General features: G+C 43.1%; 2 protein-coding genes and 1 long non-coding RNA gene across 3 annotated transcripts in view; 1 reads left to right on the top strand and 2 right to left on the bottom strand.

Moving 5' to 3' along the window:
* Positions 1 to 2,568, bottom strand: part of C4H1orf115 (chromosome 4 C1orf115 homolog) — a 30,788-nt gene extending 28,220 nt beyond the window's left edge. Inside the window, exon 1 of the mRNA XM_075863361.1 lies at positions 2,220 to 2,568. Within this exon, the coding sequence (XP_075719476.1) occupies positions 2,220 to 2,531 (312 nt within the window). The 5' untranslated portion in view covers positions 2,532 to 2,568. The remainder of the gene's footprint in view (positions 1 to 2,219) is intronic.
* Positions 2,238 to 16,032, top strand: LOC142760270 (uncharacterized). The gene is made up of 4 exons (XR_012883286.1): positions 2,238 to 2,570; positions 10,949 to 11,059; positions 11,195 to 11,278; positions 15,794 to 16,032. It is a non-coding gene; the product is annotated as an uncharacterized LOC142760270 (long non-coding RNA).
* The window catches only part of MARK1 (microtubule affinity regulating kinase 1), a 131,133-nt gene continuing 117,008 nt past the window's right edge, over positions 10,559 to 24,683 (bottom strand). Inside the window, exons 16-18 of the mRNA XM_075863359.1 lie at positions 24,243 to 24,497; positions 22,052 to 22,096; positions 10,559 to 16,808 (exon numbers count right to left, since the gene is read on the bottom strand). Of these exons, the coding sequence (XP_075719474.1) occupies positions 16,454 to 16,808; positions 22,052 to 22,096; positions 24,243 to 24,497 (655 nt within the window). The 3' untranslated portion in view covers positions 10,559 to 16,453. The remainder of the gene's footprint in view (positions 16,809 to 22,051; positions 22,097 to 24,242; positions 24,498 to 24,683) is intronic.

Below are 24,683 nucleotides of genomic sequence, written 5' to 3'. Positions count from 1 at the left end.
GTCACTCACAGGTCCTGCATCGTGTCGGACGAGCGAGGACACATCGGCACCAGAGGCTACAATTGATCAGCGTTTGCAGGTAAGTAGCTACATCGATTTACCTGCAAACGCCGATGCTGCTGCAGAATCAACTGTAGCCTCTGGTGCCGATGTGTCCTCGCTCGTCCGACACGATGCAGGACCTGTGAGTGACGTCACAGCGTGATCTCTCGAGAACACGCTGTGTGTCTGCACTGCCAGAAGCTGGGCGTTCTGAAGAGAAGTGGATGATACTTCTCGTCAGAACGCCCAGCTAGTAAAAGTAGTAAAAACGCCCCGATGTACGCACATAATACACGCCCACTTGGACTTTTACTTTAAACACGCCCACTTGGACTTTTGCAAGCCTCATTTGCATAAATAAAAAAATGGTCATAACTTGGCCAAAAATGCTCGTTTTTTAAAAATAAAAACGTTACTGTTATCTACATTGCAGCGCCTATCTGCTGCAATAGGAGATAGGGGTTGCAAAATCTGGTGACGGAGCCTCTTTAACTTCCACAACAACCCTTTATGGGAATCTCATTTTTATTGGGATCTGATTGGTTGTTACTCATACCTGCCAACATTTGAGAAGAAACATCAATGAGACTCTGCTAGGGGGCTCACAAAGCGCCTCGCAAAGTGTGGTGCCAAAGTGTTTTGCCTCATGGCCCACCTAATTATATAGGACACACCGCAACCTACTGCATTTGAATCCCAAAGATTGTATATAACCGCCTTCATCGCACCCCAAAATGAATAAAGACCCAATAGTTTGTTTTCACGGAATTGATTCACCCACTAAAGTGAATGGGTCCGTGAAAACTATTGGGGGCCACTCGGATGCCGTGAAAAACGGACCGAGTGGCACTCAGTCATGTGCAAGAGGGCTAAGACCCCAGACAAGACTTCCCCTAAATAAAGACCCCAGACCAGACGCTCATAAATATAGACCCCAGACCAGACAAAGTCCCTTTAACAAATGAACCCAGTACAGAATCACTCTAAATAAAGACCCCAGACAAGACTATTGACCCCAGACCAGATGTACAGATCCTCACGCCTCCCCGTTCCTGCACTCCCGGGCTCCCCCTGTTAGGGTCAGTGTTAGGACGTAGTCTGCAGCGGCTCCCAGGAGGGGAGGGGAGTGCAGGAACGGGGAGAGGAGAGGAAATTCAGCATCTGGGAGATTTTACTTTTCTTACGGGAGTCTGGGGGATCTCTCCTTTTTCTGGAAGCCTCCCGGATGTTTCGGGAGAGTTGGCGAGTATGAGGTCACTTTATGTGATAGGAAGATTTGCAGGGTGAAGCTGGAAATAGAGACATCGCTAACATGGGCCATATGGCCGAACAATATTTAGGATCTGATAAGTGTATCTGAGCGGGCAGAGAGATTATTTCTAAAGCTGCTCATAGACGTGAGACAAGAACGGACGTTTTTTTCAAATTTTTGGCCATTAATTGTCCAGTTATTTCGGGCAAATGGCCGATCAACTACTGATAAACATTGGAAATTTTGATCTGTCATGTTGGATTTTTTGGGACTGGTTACAAGTAGTTGATGGTACGAGCAGCCATTTATAAAAGTATTTTTGAGTTATTTATTTTCTTCCCGGCTCACGGGGCAAAACTTATATGTACGTGGATTTTCATTAACGCCACATTTATGTCGATGGAAGTCGTTAGACCAGGTCAGCAACAATATCAGAAAAATAGACAAAGCTCCACATAGGGTCATATACAGGATGGCACTGGACGTATCCAAAAATCTCATAATATCTGTGTAGCCTGAAGGATCAGATAATATATAATAAGAGGAAACTTTATCTGAATTTTGGTGTCTGAGGTCAACGTTAGACAACCAGTGCACATCCGCCCAGCTGTTGGAGAACTACAAATCCAGACATGGCCTCCGTCCAGGTATGGTATTGTAGCTTAACAGCAGCAATGATGAAGATGTGCTGTAATGGAGTATACAGATGTAGCAGAGCTGGGATTGTAATTTTGCACTTTAAGATTGTATTATTGGTAGTAACTTGAGTTGTTATAATGCAGAAGGTCTACCTGCAGTCCTATGTAAGACCACGGGTGATCTCACCATGAATTGCACAAGATAACAAACCCAGCTCTGCTACACCTGTACAAAGTTAATTGGTTGCTAGTTGCAAAGACCTCACATGCCCCCGGTCACATCTCACCTTTGCATATTTCTTCACTTTCTGCTTCTTCTTATACTTCTTGTCTTCCTTGCTCTCAGTTTCCTCCACATTCTCCTCCAGGGGTTCATACCTGTCAGGCAGGGGGGACAGGTGCACCTTCTTACTGCTCCTCCCTTTTTTCTCTTTCTTCTTCTTCTTTCCTTGGGAGGTTTTGCATTGCTCTGCAGGTTCTTGGAGCTCCTGCTGATTTCTGCTCCCCTCTCCATGCTCTTTCTCCCCCTGCAGTTTGTCTGGGCGCATTTTCCTATACTTGTTTTTCTTCTTGCCTCGGATCTTGAAGCGGCCTGCCATTCTCAGGATCTGCCAGCTTCTGCTGCCTGCACTGAACAGGTAAATCCAACAAATAACACTACTTGGACTTTGCTTCCTATAGTATTACAGCATAGGAATGTCTCTGCTCCACCTAGTGGCGACTTTAGAAAACGGCAGCTATGTCGTAGTTTCCCTTGTCTGCTCTACCGCCATCTAGTGGTGGCTTTAGAAAACTGCAGCGTCTATTCCTTCCTACAGCGCAGGAAAGTGTCTGCTCCATCACCCCACCTAGTGGTAGCTGAAGAGAACTGCTGTTATTTCCTCTCTCTCCAGTTACTGTTGGCTGCTGTCCCAGGCTGGTTTTTCAGCAGACCCTTTGTTTAGTGACCCAGTGGGGGTCCTGCCGCCCATTGTTCACTCATATTTGGTTTATTTATTTGACTTCATCCAGGATGTCTCCTCCCTGCCACAAGATTGTTATATCAGTGCCATTCTCCTGTATATTTACTGTGCAAACAGGGAGAATTGGGCAAGAACAATACAGGCCAAAAATAAAACACTTCCTATGAAAACTTTATTTTTGCTTAACGTATTGTTAGTGAAATATTTGCACTTATGTCACTTTGGTCATCACCAGTGTAAATGAGTTGTATATTGTTTATCGTTGACCTTCGTCACTCGTGCTTACGTAAAAATGATCGCCATTGCTGGCGGAATCTGTAACTGCCGCCGTAGGACATTTCAGCCACAGGAGCTCCCCGCCAGCTGCAAGTATCTTTATTATAGATGATGTTATATCGAATAGATGGGCTATCAATGACCGATCAGTGGGGGTCCGACCACTGGGACCCCATCAATGCCTAGAGCGAAAGAGCCATTACCGACCTCAGGGGCATTGCTAGGGTCTTAAAAGATCAGGGGCACAAGCCCCAAGACATGTCCCCCCCCCCCCAAAAAAAAAATAAATAGGTGTGTGCATATATGTATATATGAGACAGCATATCTGTAGCACTACGACCCTATAGCTATGGATAGGATTAGATATAAGGCTCAGCAGACAGTATCACACATGATATGATTAGATACAGTGGCTCAGCAGACAGTATCACACATGATAGGATTAGATACAGTGGCCAGCAGACAGTATCACACATGATAGGATTAGATATAAGGCCCAGCAGACAGTATCACACATGATAGGATTAGATACAGTGGCTCAGCAGACAGTATCGCACATGATAGGATTAGATACAGTGGCCAGCAGACAGTATCACACATGATAGGATTAGATATAAGGCCCAGCAGACAGTATCACACATGATAGGATTAGATACAGTGGCTCAGCAGACAGTATCACACATGATTGGATTTGATATAGGGCCCAGCAGACAGTATCACACGATAGGATTAGATACAGTGGCTCAGCAGACAGTATCACACATGATTGGATTAGATACAGTGGCTCAGTAGGCAGTATCACACATGATAGGATTAGATACAGTGGCCAGCAGACAGTATCACACATGATAGGATTAGATATAAGGCCCAGCAGACAGTATCACACATGATAGGATTAGATACAGTGGCTCAGTAGATAGTATCACACATGATTGGATTAGATATAGGGCCCAGCAGACAGTATCACACATGATAGGATTAGATACATTGGCTCAGCAGACAGTATCACACATGATAGGATTAGATACAGTGGCTCAGCAGACAGTATCACACATGATTGGATTGGATACAGTGGCTCAGCAGACAGTATCACACATGATAGGATTAGATACAGTGGCTCAGCAGACAATATCACACATAATAGGATTAGATACATTGGCTCAGCAGTAGAGTATCACACATGATAGGATTAGATACAGTGGCTCAGCAGACAGTATCACACATGATAGGATTAGATATAGGGCCCAGCTCGCTGACATTGCGGCTCCAGCGCTGGACCCAGGAAAGGTAAGAATAATCATTTTTTTGCATTTTTATGTGTTACTGATTTTTTGGGTGTGTTTGTGTTTCTTTACAGGTTTGGTTGTTGGACTACTTCGGATTCCAGGACTACTTCGATGACGTTTTTTTTATTCTCAATAAACTGGTTAATGGGGGTTGTGTGGGGGATTTTTATATTTCAATAAAATATTTTTTCTATTTCCTTAATTGTTTTTAAACTTTATTACTACCACCTTAAAGAGGCTCTGTCACCAGATTCTGAAATCCCTTTCTCCTATTGCATGTGGTCGGCGCTGCAATGTAGATAACAGTAACGTTTTTTTGTTTGAAAAACTTTCATTTTTGGCCAAGTTATGAGCTATTTTATATATATGCAAATGAGCTTTGAAATGGACAACTGGGCGTGTTTTTTTTCTTATTTCCAACTGGGCGTGTATTGTGCTTTTAATTGGGCGTGTCTTGTGTGTGTAACATCTGGGCCTGTTTACTTGTTTTACTAACTGGGCGTTGTGAATAGAAGTGTATGATGCTGACGAATCAGCATCATCCACTTCTCATCGTTCCCACCCAGCTTCTGGCAGTGCACAGACACACAGCGTGATCTCGCGAGAACACGCTGTTGATAGGTCATCAGTTGTCCGGTCGTGGACAACCCCTTTAATAATGCACTCTATGAGAGAAGCATGAAGTAGTGACAGAAATGCTGATTTCAGCAGTTTGTCATTTGCCTGTAAATATGCAGTCGTTTTGGTGAACTAATATCCTACCAGCTGCAGTACGCTGCAAGCCCTGTGAACTTGTATTCAGACGTAACCGTGAGCTTCAGGCTCCCCCGCTGCTGATTGACAGCTTTCTCTCTCTGCACAGTAAGGGTATGTTCACACGGCCTATTTACGGACGTAATTCGGGCGTTTTTGCCCCGAATTACGTCTGAAAATAGCGCCTCAATAGCGCTGACAAACATCTGCCCATTGAAAGCAATGGGCAGACGTTTGTCTGTTCACACGAGGCGTATATTTACGCGCCGCTGTCAAATGACGGCGCGTAAATAGACGCCCGCGTCAAAGAAGTGACCTGTCACTTCTTTGGCCGTAATTGGAGCCGCTATTCATTGACTCCAATGAATAGCAGCGCTAATTACGGCCGTAATTGACGCGGCGTTCAAGCGCCTGCACATGCCGGTACGGCTGAAATTACGGGGATGTTTTCAGGCTGAAACATCCCCGTAATTTCAGCCGTTACGGACCCCCGCCGTGTGAACATACCCTAAAAGCTATGAATCAGTGGTGGTTGTGCAGCTATCCCTCAGCTCATGAATACGCCAGGCTCACATCGCGCTGCAACTAATAAACCAGAAGTTTAACAAAAATACTGCATAGTTCATAGAAATGACACATATCATGGCTGTCCGCACTGCATGACGCCGTTCTTAGGAAAATGTTCACAAATGGTCAAATAGACGTCTGTGCACTGCCAGAAGCTGGGTGGGAACGATGAGAAGTGTATGATGCTGATTTGTCAGCATCATACACTTCTATTCACAACGCCCAGTTAGTAAAACAAGTAAACACGCCCAGTTAAAAACACAATAAACGCCCAGTTGGAAATAAGAGAAAACACGCCCAGTTGTCCATTTCAAAGCTCATTTGCATATATATAAAATAGCTCATAACTTGGCCAAAAATGAAAGTTTTTCAAAAAAAACAAAACGTTACTGTTCTCTACATTGCAGCGCCGATCACATGCAATAGGAGATAGGGGTTTGATAATCTGGTGACAGAGCCTCTTTAATAATGGCCGCTGCCTGATTGACAACATCCATTACTAAGGCGGGGCTTAATGTTAGCCGGTGCAGAGGCTAACACTAACCCCCGTTATTACCCCGGTACCCACCGCCACCAGTGCTACCGGGAAGAGCGAAGTACGATCCAGTACCCGACAATCTGTAGTGATGGAGGGGCACGGGGGCGGCCGCAGGCTGGTACTATAAGGCTGGGAAAGGCCAAAAACAGTGGCCCTTCCCACCCTGGTAATGCTAGGCTGCCGCTGCTGTGTTGTGTCTGGCTGGTTATCAAAAATGTGGGGGACCCCACATCGTTTTTTCAAATTAGAATTTTTTTTTTTTTAAATGATGTCGGGTCTCCCCCATTTTTCCATAACCAGCCAGGTACAACATAGCAGCAGCCTAGCATTACTAGGGTGGAAAGGGCCACTGTTTTGGGGCTTTCCCAGCCTAATAATACTGTGTGATCCTGTCTGCTGCACCCTGTATCTAAGCTTACTACATGGTAAGATTAGATACAGGGCCCATGTGTGATACGATCTGTTAGACCCTGTATCTAAGCCTACCACAAGGTAGGCTTAGATACAGGACCCCAGCAGACAGTAACATTACTTACCCTGCTCTTCGGGGGTGCAGCAGAGGTCCTGACGCCATCCAGCGTTGCGATGTTGTGCGTGCACAGCGTTGTGACATCATAACACAGGAAGACGTCAGGACCTCCGTATTTTAGGCCCTAGTTACTATAGTAACTTTTTATAGACGTGGTGCGGGGGCCAGGGGCCGCCTGGCATCGGGGCCCGGTCGCAGTTGCGACGCCTATAGCTACGCCATAATGTGTGAGTCGCCCGATGATCCGTGGCACTGGGCCAAAAATCTGGGGCTTGGGCCACGAACGCCAATGACAGACCTAGAGATGTGTTGCAATTCTAACATACTGCTAGGTCAGGAGTGGTGCAATTTGAGGGGCGGGGGGGGGGGACGGGGACTGACAGTACCCTTGTGATTTGCCTTCCTTAGTGGTCATTAGTGGTCAGACTCCCAAGTCTAACATTCTTTGAGGATTCATTTCTTAATATATTTATATTGCGGTTGTAGTTTTTCGGATAAAGAGCTCCAAATCCCCTACATTGCCATAGAGTAAAATGATAAAATTCTGTCTGCCTGTAGTCACCACTAGGGGGAGCTTATGAGCTCATTGCATGCATTAAGATTCTGACTGCTATAAAATAATAAAATTAAAGATATTACAAAATCAATCAGCACAGAATGTTCAACCTAAAATCGACAGCGTTACAAAAAAAAACGGACATTCCCTTTAAGGTCCATTGACATGTTGCAATTATGGCTAACATCCAAAAGAGTCCAAATATTTGTTGCGTCAACTATTGAAATGGTGATAATGGCGTCATTTATCATCGGAGATAGTGTATTGTTCATACATAATAATTTTCCCTCTCGTTTGTATGATATTGTTGAATTGTATCATGTAAATTGTTCTTCTTTGTACTGGTTTATAAGACATAGAATAAAGAACTTCCGATCCGGGGGAATGTGTTGGATTGAGCTGGACAGTCCTGAGTTATTGACACCGCCCCGGGGCAGAACATGTTTTGTAGAATCACATTGGACTGTAGGTAACAGGTCAGGATGAGCTCTGCCAGTGCTGCCCACTTTGCCCTTATATGACTGCTATATGGGAAACCTCTATATCAGGGCTGGCAAACTAGGCTTTTGCACAGGGCCCCAGTTTTCTAGGACACTAACCCCAGTAGCAAACTAAAACCACAGTGTTATTTAGTGGTATATTGTGGTATTATTTGGGATGTGAATTGCAGTATTATGTGTGTTTGGTGCAATTTTGTAATTACTTTTTATTAAAAATTATTTTTACTTTTCAGATACAGCTGCTTTGTATTCTGTATATAGAGCAGCTGTATCGTGTGCTGAAACCTGAATCCGTCAGGTCAACGGGACTGACGGGTTCAGTGTCAGCGGGTCCTGCCTGTCTCCGTCACTCAGAATTGAGCTGCTATCTATCACATCTAAGTTCATAACTTAGATGTGATCGATAACAGGTGACACGCAGGACCCGCTGACACTGAACCCGTCAGTCCCGCTGAGCTGACAGATTCAGGTCTCAACGCAAGATACAGCTGTTCTATATACAGGATACAAAGCAGCTGTATCTCAAAAAAAAGTAAAAATAATTTTTAATAAGATGTAATTACAAAGTTGCCCCCAACACAGATACACGGTTTTATTTAAAAAAAAAATATATATATATAGATTTTTCAAAGGTGTACAGAGCCTTTAAAGAAACATTATTTAGATGCTACATATAACGTGGGGGCTGCATGTGGCAGTATCCTCTTGGCATTATTTGGCGGTATTATAAGAAACTGTAAAATGGCGAGCATAAAGGATCCCTATTTTGCTTGTTGCTCATGGCCCCATTTACTATAAAACGTACCATACTCTGACTACAAGCTCTATAGAGTGAAGGCTGTGGTCCTCCAGGGGTTAATCCTCCGCACTGCTGCTGCATACAGACTGCCATGTGATCTGCTCACATAATACCATCAAAGAGCTGCGGTGAAGCTTGTGACGCCCTCCTGATGCCGCGCAGATCCTTGTTGCTTAACAGGATCTCCGGGCCGGAAATACATCAACCATTGAATCTTCTACGGGAATTTTGTAAAACCCTCCAGAATGTTCCATGTACAAGACCCCAACAGGACAATCGATCATCTACAGGTAGAATGGAAACGTGACAGTTTTTATGTCACATGATGATTCTTTGTTTCCATATTCAAAAACTTTCCTTGGCTGGGGAGACCTCAGTTGTCACAGGAGCGGTGTAAGACTAATGCCTTGTCAGGCTGCAATAATTTCCCTGCTGGTAAAACATTGCAGCTTAGTGACCCCAAGAAGCCTATGAGCTTTTTCTAGGAGGGGCCCCGTTCAATCACCTGAGGGCCCAGTGGGCAATCTGTTAAAGGGTCCGCACACATCCAAACTATCAAGCAGCTTTTTGCGGGACGGGTTGTATTTTTCAATTGCCCCATTATGAGGTACATATAATTTATTGATTAGCTGTAATCAGCAATTACATATTTTTTGTAAAAAAAAAAATTTATGTCACGAGTCGTGCGATATAAGGGTATGTTCACACGACAGCCTCCGTTACAGCTGAAATTACAGTGCTGTTTTCAGGAGAAAACAGCTCCGTGCTTTCAGACGTAATGGCATGTGCAGGCGTTTTTCGCTGTGTCCATTACGGATGTTTTTCCGTGGAGTCAATGGAAAACGGCTCCATTTACGTCTGAAGAAGTGACTTCTTTGATGCGGGCGTCTCTTTTACACGCCACCTTTTGACAGCGGCGCGTAAAAAAAATGCTTTGGAGCCGTATTTTCGAGGCTAAAACGCCTGAAATACGTCCGTAAATAGGGTGTGTGAACCCAGCCTTACTAATAAGTTATCTTTGTTCTACAGGTCGTTACGATTGGGATTGTACCTAATATGTGTATTTATTTTTAAGGTGAACGATTTTTTTTTAAATTAAGTAATTTTTTAATGAAAAAAAAAATGTCGGAGGGGGCGGGGGGAGTACTTTTTTATTTTTATTAAACTTTTTTTAAACTCTAATCCAAAGCATTATTGCCCGTCAGTTCATGCCCCTGGCTTGGCCTAATATGCAGTTAAGATAACGGACTTAGAGTCTTTGGTAGGCCCCTGGCTGCCATGGTAACCCATCGGCGGCACCCAGTTGTGACTCCCAGGGCTGACTCCCTTTGGCAAAGACCTTAGATGCCAGAGTTACCTCTGATCCCGGCAGTTGTGTATAGATGAACGGTGGGCCCCAAGAATCGTGTCCTCTGGTAGGCCCACAAAACTCGAGTCTGAAACTTGCCCTAACTTGAATTAACAGCTACAATCAGAGTGCTTACAGGTCCGTAGTACATAAACATGTCGCCCTTATAATACTTCCAGCTCTTCAGGCCGGGACTAGTTATTGATTCCGTGCATCAAGTTGTCCAATAAGTGGGATTCAATGTGACAGTGATCATAAAAAGTTGTAGTTTTCTGGAAACTTTTTGCAACCATCTCAGCAACAATTGCTTTCCATAGAGGGTAATGGGAATTGCAGGCAACATATCAAAAATTCCCATACAAAAAGGGGGTGGCAGTACAATCTTCGGCGATCCAAATTGCACCGAGGGTCATGCAGGCCCCATAGCCAGGAATACCCGACATCTATAGAGAAGATTTCCATTCACTGACACCAATAACAGGAAGTGACAAAACACTTATTACGAGAACCGTTCAAGTAGATTTTTTAATAGAGTGCACCAGAATGTGAATATCTTGCATTAAAATGTCACTAGATAAAAGGGGGGGCTAGATTTATTTTTTTTTTAACTTGTTTTCAAATCACCCTTTTTTTTTTTTTTGTCTAAGGCAACAATACACGTCCATTTTAGATCGAAAAAACATTACAAAATAAAATAAAGCTACGTCACACAGTACAGTACTTGTTTAAAGTCCATTTCAACCAGGAAGCCATTGCAGAAATCAATGGCAACTACAAAAACAAAATATAATAATATAAAAAAATAAAAAAAACACAAAACATGGTTAAATTTGTAAATCGAAATTTGCTCACAGCTTCAATTGTGTTTTAAAGAAAAAAACGAAATTTTTTTTTTCCAACAGCTTTCAGACGGACCGTTCTCGTTACGAGCGTGTGCAGATGGGGGCTGAGCCCAAAATATTGGTTACAATCAATACAACATTAAATAACATTGCACAATCAACCTCTAAAAGGTTAGTTCAGTACAAAATAACATGTATTAAAATGTACCAGCACTAGTGGTTTCTTTTTGAAATTTTTTGTTTTTACGAATTCCAAAAAAAAAAAAAAAGTTTATAGATTTATATATATATATATTTATATTTTAGGCAATTGCCTTATTGAAAAGCGGCACATTACAAGCATGATGAGCTGGAATAAATATGGAGGGGGAGAAAAAGTGGAGGGTTCTGGTAAGTTACGTAAGCGATGGTAACAGAAGTGTTTTTACGATCACATTGGCGCGACGGAAGGAATCAATTCCCTGTGTGAAACGGACCAGGAGTTCATTTACAAAAACAAAAAAAGGACCCCTTGCAGGCCCTGCCTGGGGGCAATAAATTAACTCTTTCACTGCCACAGTGACATGCGAAGCGACTGTAAATTCCGTCTTGCCGAGAAAAAAAAAAAAAAAAACCCGATAGAGGTAAAATTCCCTCTGATTCCAAGAAGGGAAAAAAAAATACTTACACATTATACAGACTATATATTTGCAGATATACATATTGGTTTGAAGCTTAGCATTGAATGTCTTCAGAGATCCCTAGAAACAGCTGTGTACCTCGCAGATTGACAGGAGAGGCCGCCATATTTGTGGGCCGCAATTCATGATAATGTAATAACCAATTCAAAAATAGGGAAAGGCCGTATAGGGGGAATTATCGTCCAGTTGCCCAACCCTCTCCTTAAAGCCGGCCATAGATATGTGGGAACGGCAGCCGTGGGCTCACTGACATTGTACCACTAGCACATTGGTTTGTCCGCAATCAGTGGCACCATCCCAATCACGATATTCGCTGCCATGTTTGTCAATAGGAGGGGGCAACAAAAACTCCAGTTGTAGGACATGCTGAGGTTTGATAAAAATGCAACAGATACCGAAAACTGTGTCTCATAGTGTGAACAGGTGCGTGTAAAATCCCATTCATTACCACAGCATCTGGCCTTATGGGACATATACCCAACCCGCCTGGCCATTTTCAAAAATAAAATCTGACGAGACCTAAAGTTCTTCATCCAACAGTTATCATATCCCTTTCTTTGGAGAAAAGATGAGCAGCTGCCCCTCACCTCTGACACCACTAATCTAAATTCAAAAACATTAGCATGGCCGATCCAATTTTTTGTCTTTTTTTTTTTTTTAATGATGGTCATTAACTTTATGGAGTGGCGGCTCGTTGGGGATCAAGGACAGGCAGACGTCTCCATCCACTATTGGTGTTAGGGAGACTTCTTCCATTGTATGGGTGTCCTAGAGTGCCCAGTCATAGTCGTCATGCAATCGTCGCACCCATTCACTAAGACTGAGCCACATGGTCATAAATATGGCTTCCATATGAGTTATTGCAGCGCATTCGGGGAAAAAGCCAGAGATTGTAATGTGATGGACGGAGCGCTGACATATTCGCAGGTCTACTTAAAAGATAGAAAAATTCATGATTCATGAAAAATTCATCATCTTCACCAAAATGGTCCTGGTAAAGAAAATTGCTATGTGAAAAGACGAGGGAGTCATTTTGACAGCTGAACGGCTAGTCACACATATTTACGCATTCATTGGCTAGACGCGAATGACAACAAAACGTATGACACACTTCAGGCCTATGGCAGTATATAGAAAGCCTCAGCATCCAATCAGAGTTCAGCTTTCAATTTCAAAACTGTACTAGGAACATAAAAGTGGTCACAGCCTGGTTGCTATGGGCAACAAATGCCCATCCCGCCTGGTGAGGCACCAAGTTGGCCGGGAAAATCGCTTGCTGTGGAGGACCTGTCCTGTATTACACAAGACAATACATTGATATGAATGGGAACTGTGTAATGCTTAATTTCACCTGTGGTGGCACTGCAGGGAATTTCAACACTTAACTGCCGGGTTTACCTATAGATTACAACTGATCACTGGGGGTCCCAGCAGGGAGACAGTTTGTGATCAGCTAATTGTTAAGGGATCCTTCTAACAAGTAGGGATTGTCCAAAGGGGAGAACTACTTTAAGTACCCATGCACACGGCCGTGCCCGTAATCACGGACCGCAATTGCGTGCACGGCCGGCCGTCCGCATTTTCGGCCTGTGCTCCTATAAAGTATGGGAGCACGGACCATAAAAAGCAAAAGATAGTACATGTCCTATCCTTTGCGGTACACTTCTACAGCCCAGACACCTTCCTGTAAACAAACGGGAAGGTGTCCATGGACAATAGAAATGGATGGGTCCGCAATTACAGACGATTTTTACGGTCGTGTGCAGGGGGCCTAAGAGAGATTTATCAGAACTGGTGCAATGAAAAAGTGGAGCATTTGCCCTTAGCATGGGCCCGCAGTCTGTACTGTAGGTTCTACACTAATTCAGTTGAGCAAAGTTCTCATGGTCTGTATGACTCTCAGGGACCAAATTTCAATCAACTTTATTTATAAAGACCACAAGAACACGGCCGAAGGATTTGAAAATGTTTGTATATATTTATGAATGTTCCCAAATATCCTTCCACGTCAGCCATTACTTTTATATTCTGAGCTTTATTGGAAAATAAAATTGCTGTACCCCATATTGTCCCCCTACAGGAACATCATGATAAGCAGAATCAGAGGTGCCTGAAAGGTGCTCATCCCTCCTATATCCATAGGGTTTAAAATACATTTTGACCAATCTGAAAGTGTAAGCTAATGGTGGCATTGATTGCTGGGTAGAGATCAGTGATCGATTCGGTACAAATCAAATTCAGTCCGAATTTCCCAAAAGTTTCCAATTTGCCGAAATCCCAAACTTTTGAGGTTCGCGGTGCACAAATCTGCAAAATGGCAGTCGCCAGCTGCCATTGTACAGATTAAAGAAAAAAGGGGAGATGAGATAAAAACAAAATACCATACTCACCACCTACATTGGTCTCTCATAGTCCATGCCGGCCTCCTGCTATTATGTTGTTTTATCACATGTGACCGCTGCAGCCAATCACAGGTTGCAGCGGTCACATGGGACAAAATGACTTAATATCAGGAGACTGGCAGGGAAGCGTCACTAAGAGGGATCAGGGTAGGTGGTGAGGAGGCCAGCAGGGATGCATCGCACGAGAGGGTGTGTATGGTCTTTTTTTATTTTAGAGGTGAATTCGCAAGTACCCCGATTGCCTTGTCTGACTCTCTGATGTCTTCTAGGCCCATAACCAACTTTGATGCAGTCATAGAAGACATCGGAGTCAGAAGGGGCAATAGGGGCACTTGTTATTCACGGCAAATTTATTCGGACCGAATTAAAATTTTTGAAAATTCGCTCATCTTTATTGCCGGGCAAAAAAAAATAATTTATGTTGAATAAACCGACATTTAAGGAACTCCATACAGGTAACGGCAGGTTAAAAAACAAAAAATATGATAGTGACTCCTCTATAAAAGACCACCTCTTGGAGAAGACCAACCTCTTATCAAGACCAGATTTTCTAACACCTTACCTCTCATGTATAAAGGCCTCTTCTTTGAGAGGACCACCCCTCTAGAGTGGTCATCTCTAAGAGATTTTACTATATATATGTATTTATTCATGACCACCCAAAATTGCATTGAAAAATGGTCTTCTAGTGGGGTGGTCCTCTCGATGAAGAGGCCAATATACCTAAGATATAAGGGAAATGAAATTCTATCGCAGAACATCTGGTCTTGATAAAGGAGTGGTCCTCTCGTACAGGTGGTCTTTTGGAGAAGTTTCACTGTATATGCTTAGATCAAGCTAGTATTGTTATCCGGACGCTGGCTCAGGTTCAAGCTCCAGTGTATTATAATATTCACCAGAGAAGCGCTTCATTCATTGGGAAACCAGAAGGAAAAAGGTGCAACATTTTTGGACCCAAAATCCAATAGTGGCCACCATTGTGGCTCCCCGACTGTCAGATATGCAATGAATTCTCTTTTCACCAAGGACATGGTATACTGATGTCTGGGATCAAGGGACCAACACATGTTGCCACTAGGGGCCCTGGGGCCACCACATATAGACACGGGTCCATAGCTTCTGAATGTTGACCGGCACCACCCTAAAGCAGCCAATAACTCCCATTAGAGATCCATACCATGTGTAAATTTCACACATTATATTACAGAGTAAAATATTCCTTTGCACAGTAATTAACATGATAGATTGCCGTACCCCCTGCTCATGCAGTCAGCACCTCACCACTAGGGGGCATCGTGTACAAATATGAGGTTTCAGCACAGACTTTGATCATAGCAAAGCAAAGGGGTTCCCGGCTGTTTATATACCCCCTAATGGCTATTTCACCGCAACGGTCTAGTCTATAATACCATCTGTGTAACCGACCACCAGTCTATTGTCTAGTATTCCCAAATCAAGAGCATTATGGGAGTTGTATTTCATAAGACATTGCTGCCTGACATTGCCGATGTATAGCATAGGAAGGCGCCTTGCAAAAGTTCAGTATTTAAAGGGCCAGGGTAAATGGTTTCTAAAAATGTTGCATTCATTGAAATAACGGAACACATGATGAGGGGGAGAGAGAGTTTGCAAGACGGACACTCAACCATACAAAGCAGCATTTGGACCTTGAGGAGTAGACGTAAGGAGCAAAGTTCTAGAGCCGAAAGTTGCCAATATTTTCGAATAAAATAAAAAAAATTGTGGGTTTTCCATAGAATTTCGTAATGACCTGTAACACTGTAATCATAACCGTCTTTATCTCTCTCTCTAAATACTGCCAGGTACAACCATTATTCTGTTCATATCTTTGGGGTTCGAAGGACTGTCTAATGATCGCCTGATGATCGTCGGTGGCAAAAACTAGGCAGTACCAATGGATAATTCACGGGTGGAGTCTGCGACTCGACGGAGCATCTTGCAGTCGTGGGGATTAACCCTGTGTTTTTCATTGTGACGTTTAGACAATAAAGGGTTTTTATGAAAAAATGTCTAAAATAAAATTAGGATCATGTCATCGAAACAATAAGGAAGAACGTGGTTATCTCCACAAAACACTGAACATAGATAGACCTCTGTACAGAAAACTCAACCAAGCTATACAAGATCTGCTTGTTGTCAAGCAATCAATTGTCTATTTTACAATTCTATCCACATAGACCGAGTGGTGAATGTTCTCTAGGATTCGCTGTACAAGCCACATGGCCGGCTGCTTATCTACGGTAGAAGGGATACGGAATTTCAAAATGTACAATTGATTAGAATTCTGTATAACCTTATTGCAGTAAGGGCATTATCTGTAACGTAAGGGGGAAAGGCGTGCGTGCCAGCCAAGAGACGTAATGCCCGTTACTGGTAGAGAAGCCCGATTCTGCGTCCCGGCGGCGGAGGTTCCAGCAGTACATTCAGATGTTATACGTGGTGTTGAACATTCTCCGCCATTTTCACAGTTTCAGTTCGTTTGCGATCTTGGACGCAATGTTCTTGAAGGCGATGGAGGTCCCGGATATTCTCTTGAAGCGCACCCCGTTGAGGGACAGACGAGGCAGTTTACACACCTCCATTTCCCACTGTACGAGGCTGTCCTGCCGGGCGTCACCGTGCACGCAGAACAGCAGGAATCTCTCTTTCTGCTCGTAATCGCAGTTGTTGGCATCCAAGACTTTGCGAATCTCCTTCATCATATCATTGGGGTCCATGGAACTAGTGGTCTTCATGCTCCAGGTAAAACGCAGAGAACGGGGCTTGGAATCTTTTGAGTCTTCTTTTAGGCTCTCTCTTGGCTCCCCAGAGGTGCTTCTGAGGAAAGAAAAAAAACATACAATCAGGTCAGGCAGGTAACAGGTCCTACAAATCTATCTTTTTAATAAGGCCTGTAGGTAGCCAGAACCCTCCTGCAAACTTCACCGGCCACGGAGCCTGAATATCATCACACCAATTTAGGCTTCGTTCACATCTGCGTCCGGCTTCCGTTCATGGGTTCCGTCCGTCAGGGGAACCCATAAACGGAAACCATAGCTTTCCGTTTGCGTTACCATTGATTTCAATTGTAACGCTTTCGTCTCAAATGGTTTCCAATTGTCTCCGTTCCGTAAGGTTTCTGTTGTTTTTTTGGAGCGGAATCAGTAGCGCTATTGTTTCCGCCATAAAACGGAAACCTTATGGAACGGAGACAAATGGAAACCATTACCATTGAAATCAATGGCAACGCAGACGGAAAGCTATGGTTTCCGTTCATGGGTTCCCCTGACCGACGGAACCTATGAATGGAAACCCGACGCAGATGTGAACGAAGCCTTACAGATAATTAAGATGCAACATAAAATAAAGACTAATACATAATAAAAGTACACAGGAGATAAACGTGCCCACGCTGTTTGACAGTCTACAGGAGTTTCATGTCAAATCATGCAGATAACACAGGGTTAATTTCCTCCTGATCCCCCCTATTTTGATCTGCCAGACGGCTAAGGGGGAGCAGTCCAACTATTGAGCGGGATTTTTTATGTCTGGTCTCCTATAACAGACAACTATGGAACAGTGGGGGAGGGCTCCTGCTGCATCCAGTTGCCTTACAGTGAGAGAGGTCTGAGGTTTGTGAGAAGGAAGAAGGGGGAATGGTTGATCTCTGGGACACAGAAGAAGTCTTCATATATTTCTCAGTTTTGATAGAAATATGAAACAGAATAGGGTGAAAAAGGAGGAAAAGATAAGGGGAGGACTTGCCGTTTTGTTTTTTTAGGTGCGGGCGGTATTTTCTACATTTAATGTACCTTCTCTGGCAGCAACAGGGACAAACTTAGGCCGAAAGCTGAAGGTATTTTTTTTCATATTTATGTGACACCTTGTAGCAAATGTCTTGCAACGTATTAATCGGACTTCCACATTTTATGTTTTAAAGGGATTTTTCCGAGTTATTTTTTTTCTCTCAGATGCGCTGGGACAATAATGATGGATTTGCGGGGATAATGGATGTTGAGGGATGTGAGGCTGGAGTCTTGGAGGGTCGTTTACGCTCTGTTCACACTTATATCGTGATTTCCGTTAATAATGGAAAACCACGACACATGGCCGGATCCGTCGCATGATGAGAACCACCGGCGCTCAAGGAATCCCACTGACTTAAAAAAAGGTTTGTCGGGTTCCGCTGAGGTGTCCGTGGTTTTGATGGGACAAATAGCGGCGAACGTCATTTATATCTAGTGAAATCTGTGACGAAGATGTGAACATAGCCTAACTTATCATCGTCCATATGGTCAGAAGACATACAGGGCAGATCTCTGGGGTTGTCAGTTCCCAGGGTCAGTGTTCTTATAATGTAATCCTTTAGTAGTCCATAGGGCTCCATTAGCCCGACAGAGGCCAAAAGAGTGTCCTTTTGACCTCCGTCGAGCTGGTATACATCAGTATACTTTTTTTTTGTTTAAGGATGGAATAGCGTAGTAGACCGTGCTGCTCCACCCTGCCGGATCCCCCCAAATTTTGCTATAATTGCAACAACTTTCACATTTACAATCATGGTCGTTCATTCATTGTCCGATGTCCAGGTGTCAAAGTCTGTAAATATTTATGGCCTGATGAAGACGCATTTCCTGCGTCGAAACGCGTAGCCTGTATTTCATGTCGTCCATTAAATAAGTTTATTATAGCAGCGCCTAGCAATTTCGGTCCTTTTTTCCTTCCTTTTTTACTCTAAAGTCTGTAAAAGACCAAGAGTAAGAAGCCTATACTCTCCAGGGACAGAACCTACTCAGATGAGTAAAAAAATACCTTACATGTCATGTATATACATTATCCTGCACGCATTTTTAAAGCGACAGAGTATTTAAAGGGACACTTAAATCTATTGGAGAATGTGAAAAAAACTCAATGCAAAGACTTACCCGTCAGCGTACAATACATTCTTGCAGAAATCTGGCCAAAAAAAGAGGGATCCATCTCCTTTTGGTCAACAAATTTTGGCACGGGAGCGGATAGAGGGGTGGGGCTTGACAAAGGGGCAGGGCTTAGCTTAATAGGTCTTGCAGCAGACAGTCTCACAGCCAGTGACAGATAAGCTAAAGTGCCACCCCTTTCCCAAATTCTTTGTTTTACATGCAGTGAGCAATGAAAGGAGGAAAGACATTGGATGCCTCCTAGAACACATATAGGAAGATTTACTCTTTGGATTGTAATATAGGACAGAACAGAGGCAAGGGGATTTTATTGTAAGTGGTGCTAGTTTATTGTAAAAAAAAAAAAAAAAAAATACATATTTTTTTTATTTTATTTTAGTGTCCCTTTAAATTGCATACTGTACAATGCACTGCATGTAAGTACAAAAAGCGCCACTCAGTCTACATCATACACATAGCAACAACAGATCCAGTTTTACAACACAACAGGCTGTTAAGTTATTTGACTCTATGTGAACTTGCAATACGTCATGTCAAATGGAACAGGTCAGCCAAAAACAACTCCGTATTGGACATTAAAAAAGTTCTAAGTGTCTTCAGTGACCGTGCCTGAATAATTGAGGGAAATTAATTTAGAACTCGTCAATTTAGTTTAAAAAAGGCACCGTATTTCCAAAAATACCACTAAGAATTTTTTCTTTTATTTGTTCCTTTAGTTGTTTTTAGACGTCACTGCCCCTTTAATAGCCATTCTGAGCAGAACAGACAGAGAATGGAAAGAAAATTTTTGCATAGAAAACAAATTCTACTCGTAAAGGTGCAATCCCATACATTATATATGATCAGGTCAACGGGAAACCTGGTGACGCGATCGAGGAAGGAATCCCCTTGGATCATGCCGCGATCACTGATGATCGCTGATATCAAAGGGGTTAAACGGCCGGGATCGGGGTTTTCTCCGATCCCGACCATATTCAAGAGACTGCTCTAAGTACAGGCGCTGATGGCAACAGCTTCTGCTTAAAACAGGAGCGCTCACATAGCGTTTTTAAGCCTTTTCTACAGCGACGCCAAAAGGCGACACTGTGGACTTGGGACCTGCGCTGCCCACCGCCAAAAGACGGGTTAAATACTAAAACCCTGCTGTAACCGCATGGATAAATCTCTCCCGTTGTGTCCAAATAAACATATCCCAACTTTTGATGTGAGGTTTCCATACTGTTGGCGAGCTTCTATGGGTGGCCTCATCGCTGATTACGTCTTTGCTCATTTTGTTCTTCCCTTCACCCCCCTCCCCCCATCCCCGGGTTGAACTTGATGGACATACAGTGAAGGAAATAAGTATTTGATCCCTTGCTGATTTTGTAAGTTTGCCCACTGTCAAAGACATGAACAGTCTAGAATTTTTAGGCTAGGTTAATTTTACCAGTGAGAGATAGATTATATAAAAAAAAAAAACAGAAAATCACATAGTCAAAATTATATGTATTTATTTGCATTGTGCACAGAGAAATAAGTATTTGATCCCCTACCAACCATTAAGAGTTCTGCCTCCTCCAGACCAGTTACACACTCCAAATCAACTTGGTGCCTGCATTATAGACAGCTCTTACATGGTCACCTGTATAAAAGACTCCTGTCCACAGACTCAATGAATCAGTCTGACTCTAACCTCTACAACATGGGCAAGACCAAAGATCTTTCTAAGGATGTCAGGGACAAGATCATAGACCTGCACAAGGCTGGAATGGGCTACAAAACCATAAGTAAGACGCTGGGTGAGAAGGAGACAACTGTTGGTGCAATAGTAAGAAAATAGAAGACATACAAAATGACTGTCAATCGACATCGATCTGGGGCTCCATGCAAAATCTCACCTCGTGGGGTATCCTTGATCCTGAGGAAGGTGAGAGCTCAGCCGAAAACTACACGGGGGGAACTTGTTAATGATGTCAAGGCAGCTGGGACCAGAGTCACCAAGAAAACCATTGGTAACACATTACGCCGTAATGGATTAAAATCCTGCAGTGCCCGCAAGGTCCCCCTGCTCAAGAAGGCACATGTACAGGCCCGTCTGAAGTTTGCAAATGAACATCTGGATGATTCTGAGAGTGATTGGGAGAAGGTGCTGTGGTCAGATGAGACTAAAATTGAGCTCTTTGGCATTAACTCAACTCGAAGTGTTTGGAGGAAGAGAAATGCTGCCTATGACCCAAAGAACACCGTCCCCACTGTCAAGCATGGAGGTGGAAACATTATGTCCTGGGGGTGTTTCTCTGCTAAGGGCACAGGACTACTTCACCGCATCAATGGGAGAATGGATGGAGCCATGTACCATCAAATCCTGAGTGACAACCTCCTTCCCTCCACCAGGACATTAAAAATGGCTCGTGGCTGGGTCTTCCAGCACGACAATGACCCGAAACACAGCCAAGGCAACAAAGGAGTGGCTCAAAAAGAAGCACATTAAGATCATGGAGTGGCCTAGCCAGTCTCCAGACCTTAATCCCATCGAAAACTTATGGAGGGAGCTGAAGATCCGAGTTGCCAAGCGACAGCCTCGAAATCTTAATGATTTACAGATGATCTGCAAAGAGGAGTGGGCCAAAATTCCATCTTACATGTGTGCAAACCTCATCATCAACTACAAAAAACGTCTGACTACTGTGCTTGCCAACAAGGGTTTTGCCACCAAGTATTAAGTCTTGTTTGCCAAAGGGATCAAATACTTATTTCTCTGTGCACAATGCACATAAATATATATAATTTTGACAATGTGATTTTCAGGTTTTTTTTAAATATAATCTATCCCTCACTGGTAAAATTAACCTAGCCTAAAAATTCTAGACTGTTCATGTCTTGGACAGTGGGCAAACTTACAAAATCAGCAAGGGATCAAATACTTATTTCCTTCACTGTATGTCTTTTCGCACTTCTACTATATGACCCAGCCCCACGTCATATGTTACAATGGCTTTGATCTTTCTAAAGTCTGTAGCACCAGAGAGGAATTGCACCTTTAAAGCTGATAACATATTCAAAAAGAAAAGAAGAGAAAAGCTCGGCCCATGTTCTGAAGGCAGGAAAACAAGACGGACACTGCAGAATAGCAGCCCAGAGGCGGAGGTAAAGATGACAGCTCCTCACCTTGAGGTCTCCGTTCTGCCACTCGCTTCAACTTCACTTGGATCCCTCAAAACAAAGTCAAGGTTCAAATTTAATGATGAGCCAAAAACATGTATCATAGAGAAGTCATGAACTAGAGGAACGTCACAGCCTTTGGCAACCAGCAATAGATAAAGTCTTGGTTTGCACATATATTGAATTGACGCTGGACCGGGAAATTTTGGAGCAGCCGATACTTGAAATTGACCAGTTTTTTTGCCTGAAATTTTCTGTTGATAACTGAAATGCAAGCTCTTAAAGGGGTATTACCCACAAAATACTTTTCCAGTGGATATGCTATAAAAGTTTGCTCAGAGAGGGTCGATGCAAACTCATGTCTATGGACAAATGGGTATTGGACAGGTTAGGAAAGGGTTTAGGGAGAATAGGTATGATAGATATCTATCTTAGGTCTCTTTGGCCAGCTTTGAAGGGCATGTCGCTAGTAACAGATGATTTCAGGCAGAAACCCTTGTTCCAGAATGGTGATGTATTCCAGTAAATGGTAATAGGTAACATACCGAATCTTATTATAGGACATTGATTTTTAGATTTACCGATAAGAGCAGAATGTAGAATTCTATATTATGCTTTTGTTTTGTGAAAAATGTAGGGTAACCACATCTGAACACCAGTTTATATATACAATTGATCTACAATCCGAGCCAAGTCACTTCGTAAATACATTACATTACTTATCTTGTACTGATCCTGAGTTATATCCTGTATTATACCCCAGAGCTGCACTCACTATTCTGCTGCATTACATTACTCATCCTGTATTGATCCTGAGTTACATCCTGTATTATACTCCAGAGCTGCACTCACTATTCTGCTGGTGGAGTCACTGTGTACATACATTACTTATCTTGTACTGATCCTGGGTTACATCCTGTATTATACCCCAGAGCTGCACTCACTATTCTGCTGCATTACATTACTCATCCTGTATTGATCCTGGGTTACATCCTGTATTATACCCCAGAGCTGCACTCACTATTCTGCTGGTGGAGTCACTGTGTACATACATTACATTACTTATCCTGTACTGATCCTGAGTTACAGCCTGTATTATACTCCAGAGCTGCGCTCACTCTTCTGCTGGTGGAGTCACTGTGTACATACATTACATTACTTATCCTGTACTGATCCTGAGTTACAGCCTGTATTATACTACAGAGCTGCATTCACAATTCTGCAGGCTTCAGAACTGAAATCTCCCAAAATTCATTTTCTTCAGTGTCTGCACAGAGCTTTCTTTTGTGATCTAAATTCTGGGAAGTGTCATCTTTACATCAGGTACTGTACAATCTGATGACAGAAAATAGTTCTCAGTACGGTGGGTTATCACACTTGCTATCCGACACACCCTGAACAGCTAACCTCGGCTCCTTTACAGCACAGACAGAGTTATTTACCTTTGTCCGATTACTGTACAGTACCTGGTGTAAAGATGACATAGAAATCTGTCTCCAGAAACTGAAGAGGCAGGGAATACTGGGAGATTTCAGCTCTGAAGCTGGCAGTATTTTGAATGCAGCTCTGGAGTATAATACATCTAACTCAAATACTATATAAAACTCAGGATCAGTACATGATAAGTAAGGTAATGTATTTATTTTCTATGTAGAATTATTCTGTATGTAAACTAAAAAATGATGCTCAAAAAAGGAGATATTGTTGGGTCCATGGTATTTTTTTCTGGCCAAATGTTTATACGTCTGCTGGAAAATACAATTTAAAGGGCCACATATCAATTCGGTAAATCAATTTAGGGTAGGGGCCCTTTAGAATTGGCTCCGCTTGCTTTATACCAATGTATTGGAGGCAAATAGGATGTTATATTGGGACTATAAAAAGTTAAAATATCAGACAGCATCGGGGTTTCCCGTCGCGTGTGTTCCAGTGACCTACTAGATACCACAGCGAAGAGCGTGCCGCCATACTTTTGTTTCGTTACATCAATCCAAGACTCTACCAAGACTCTACTATGCCTCATGCAACTGATCCTACATTTGTAAAATGTACCTGCGACGACATACCATAGAGGCGGCCATTTTATCCCATTTTGTTGATTATGACATCATCAAGGCACAACGGTTCGGATCACAAAACAGCTGCCTCCAGGTACACGATCAGTAATCCCATTCATTAACCCTTATTAGCTATTTACCTTCGTACGAACTTGGAGGTAATCTTGCTGATAATACCGGTGGACGTTCCTCTCCTAGTGTGGGAGAACTGGGTGGTCTCGTGGGCAGGTGATGCCGGTGGTCCGTTATATGTAGCAGTGCGACGATCCCTGAGCTGCTCTCCGTGGAAAGTGCTCCGACTGGTGCTTCCACGAGGAAACCGGGTCCGGTCCGGAGTAGTTGTACTAATACTGTGAGCAGAAGGGGACGTGGCCGGTACTCTCTGGTTTGCGCTGCTGTGAAAATTATTGAAAAATCAGTTAAAAAAAAATTGTGGATAACACGACTACTTCTAATCTGGTCTCAAACTACACAATATCCCGCAGGCCTGATCCTAACCCAGCAAAACAAGTCCAAGGACAGGATACCAATAGGTCTGCTCTTGTGCGTGATTCAACAGCTGTTCCAGAATTGTAGGTACA

This window comes from Rhinoderma darwinii, chromosome 4 (assembly GCF_050947455.1).
Source record: "Rhinoderma darwinii isolate aRhiDar2 chromosome 4, aRhiDar2.hap1, whole genome shotgun sequence".
Lineage (NCBI taxonomy): Eukaryota > Metazoa > Chordata > Amphibia > Anura > Rhinodermatidae > Rhinoderma > Rhinoderma darwinii.
The sequence above is the reverse complement of the archived record's forward strand: the minus strand, read 5'-3'. Positions and strand labels throughout refer to the sequence as shown.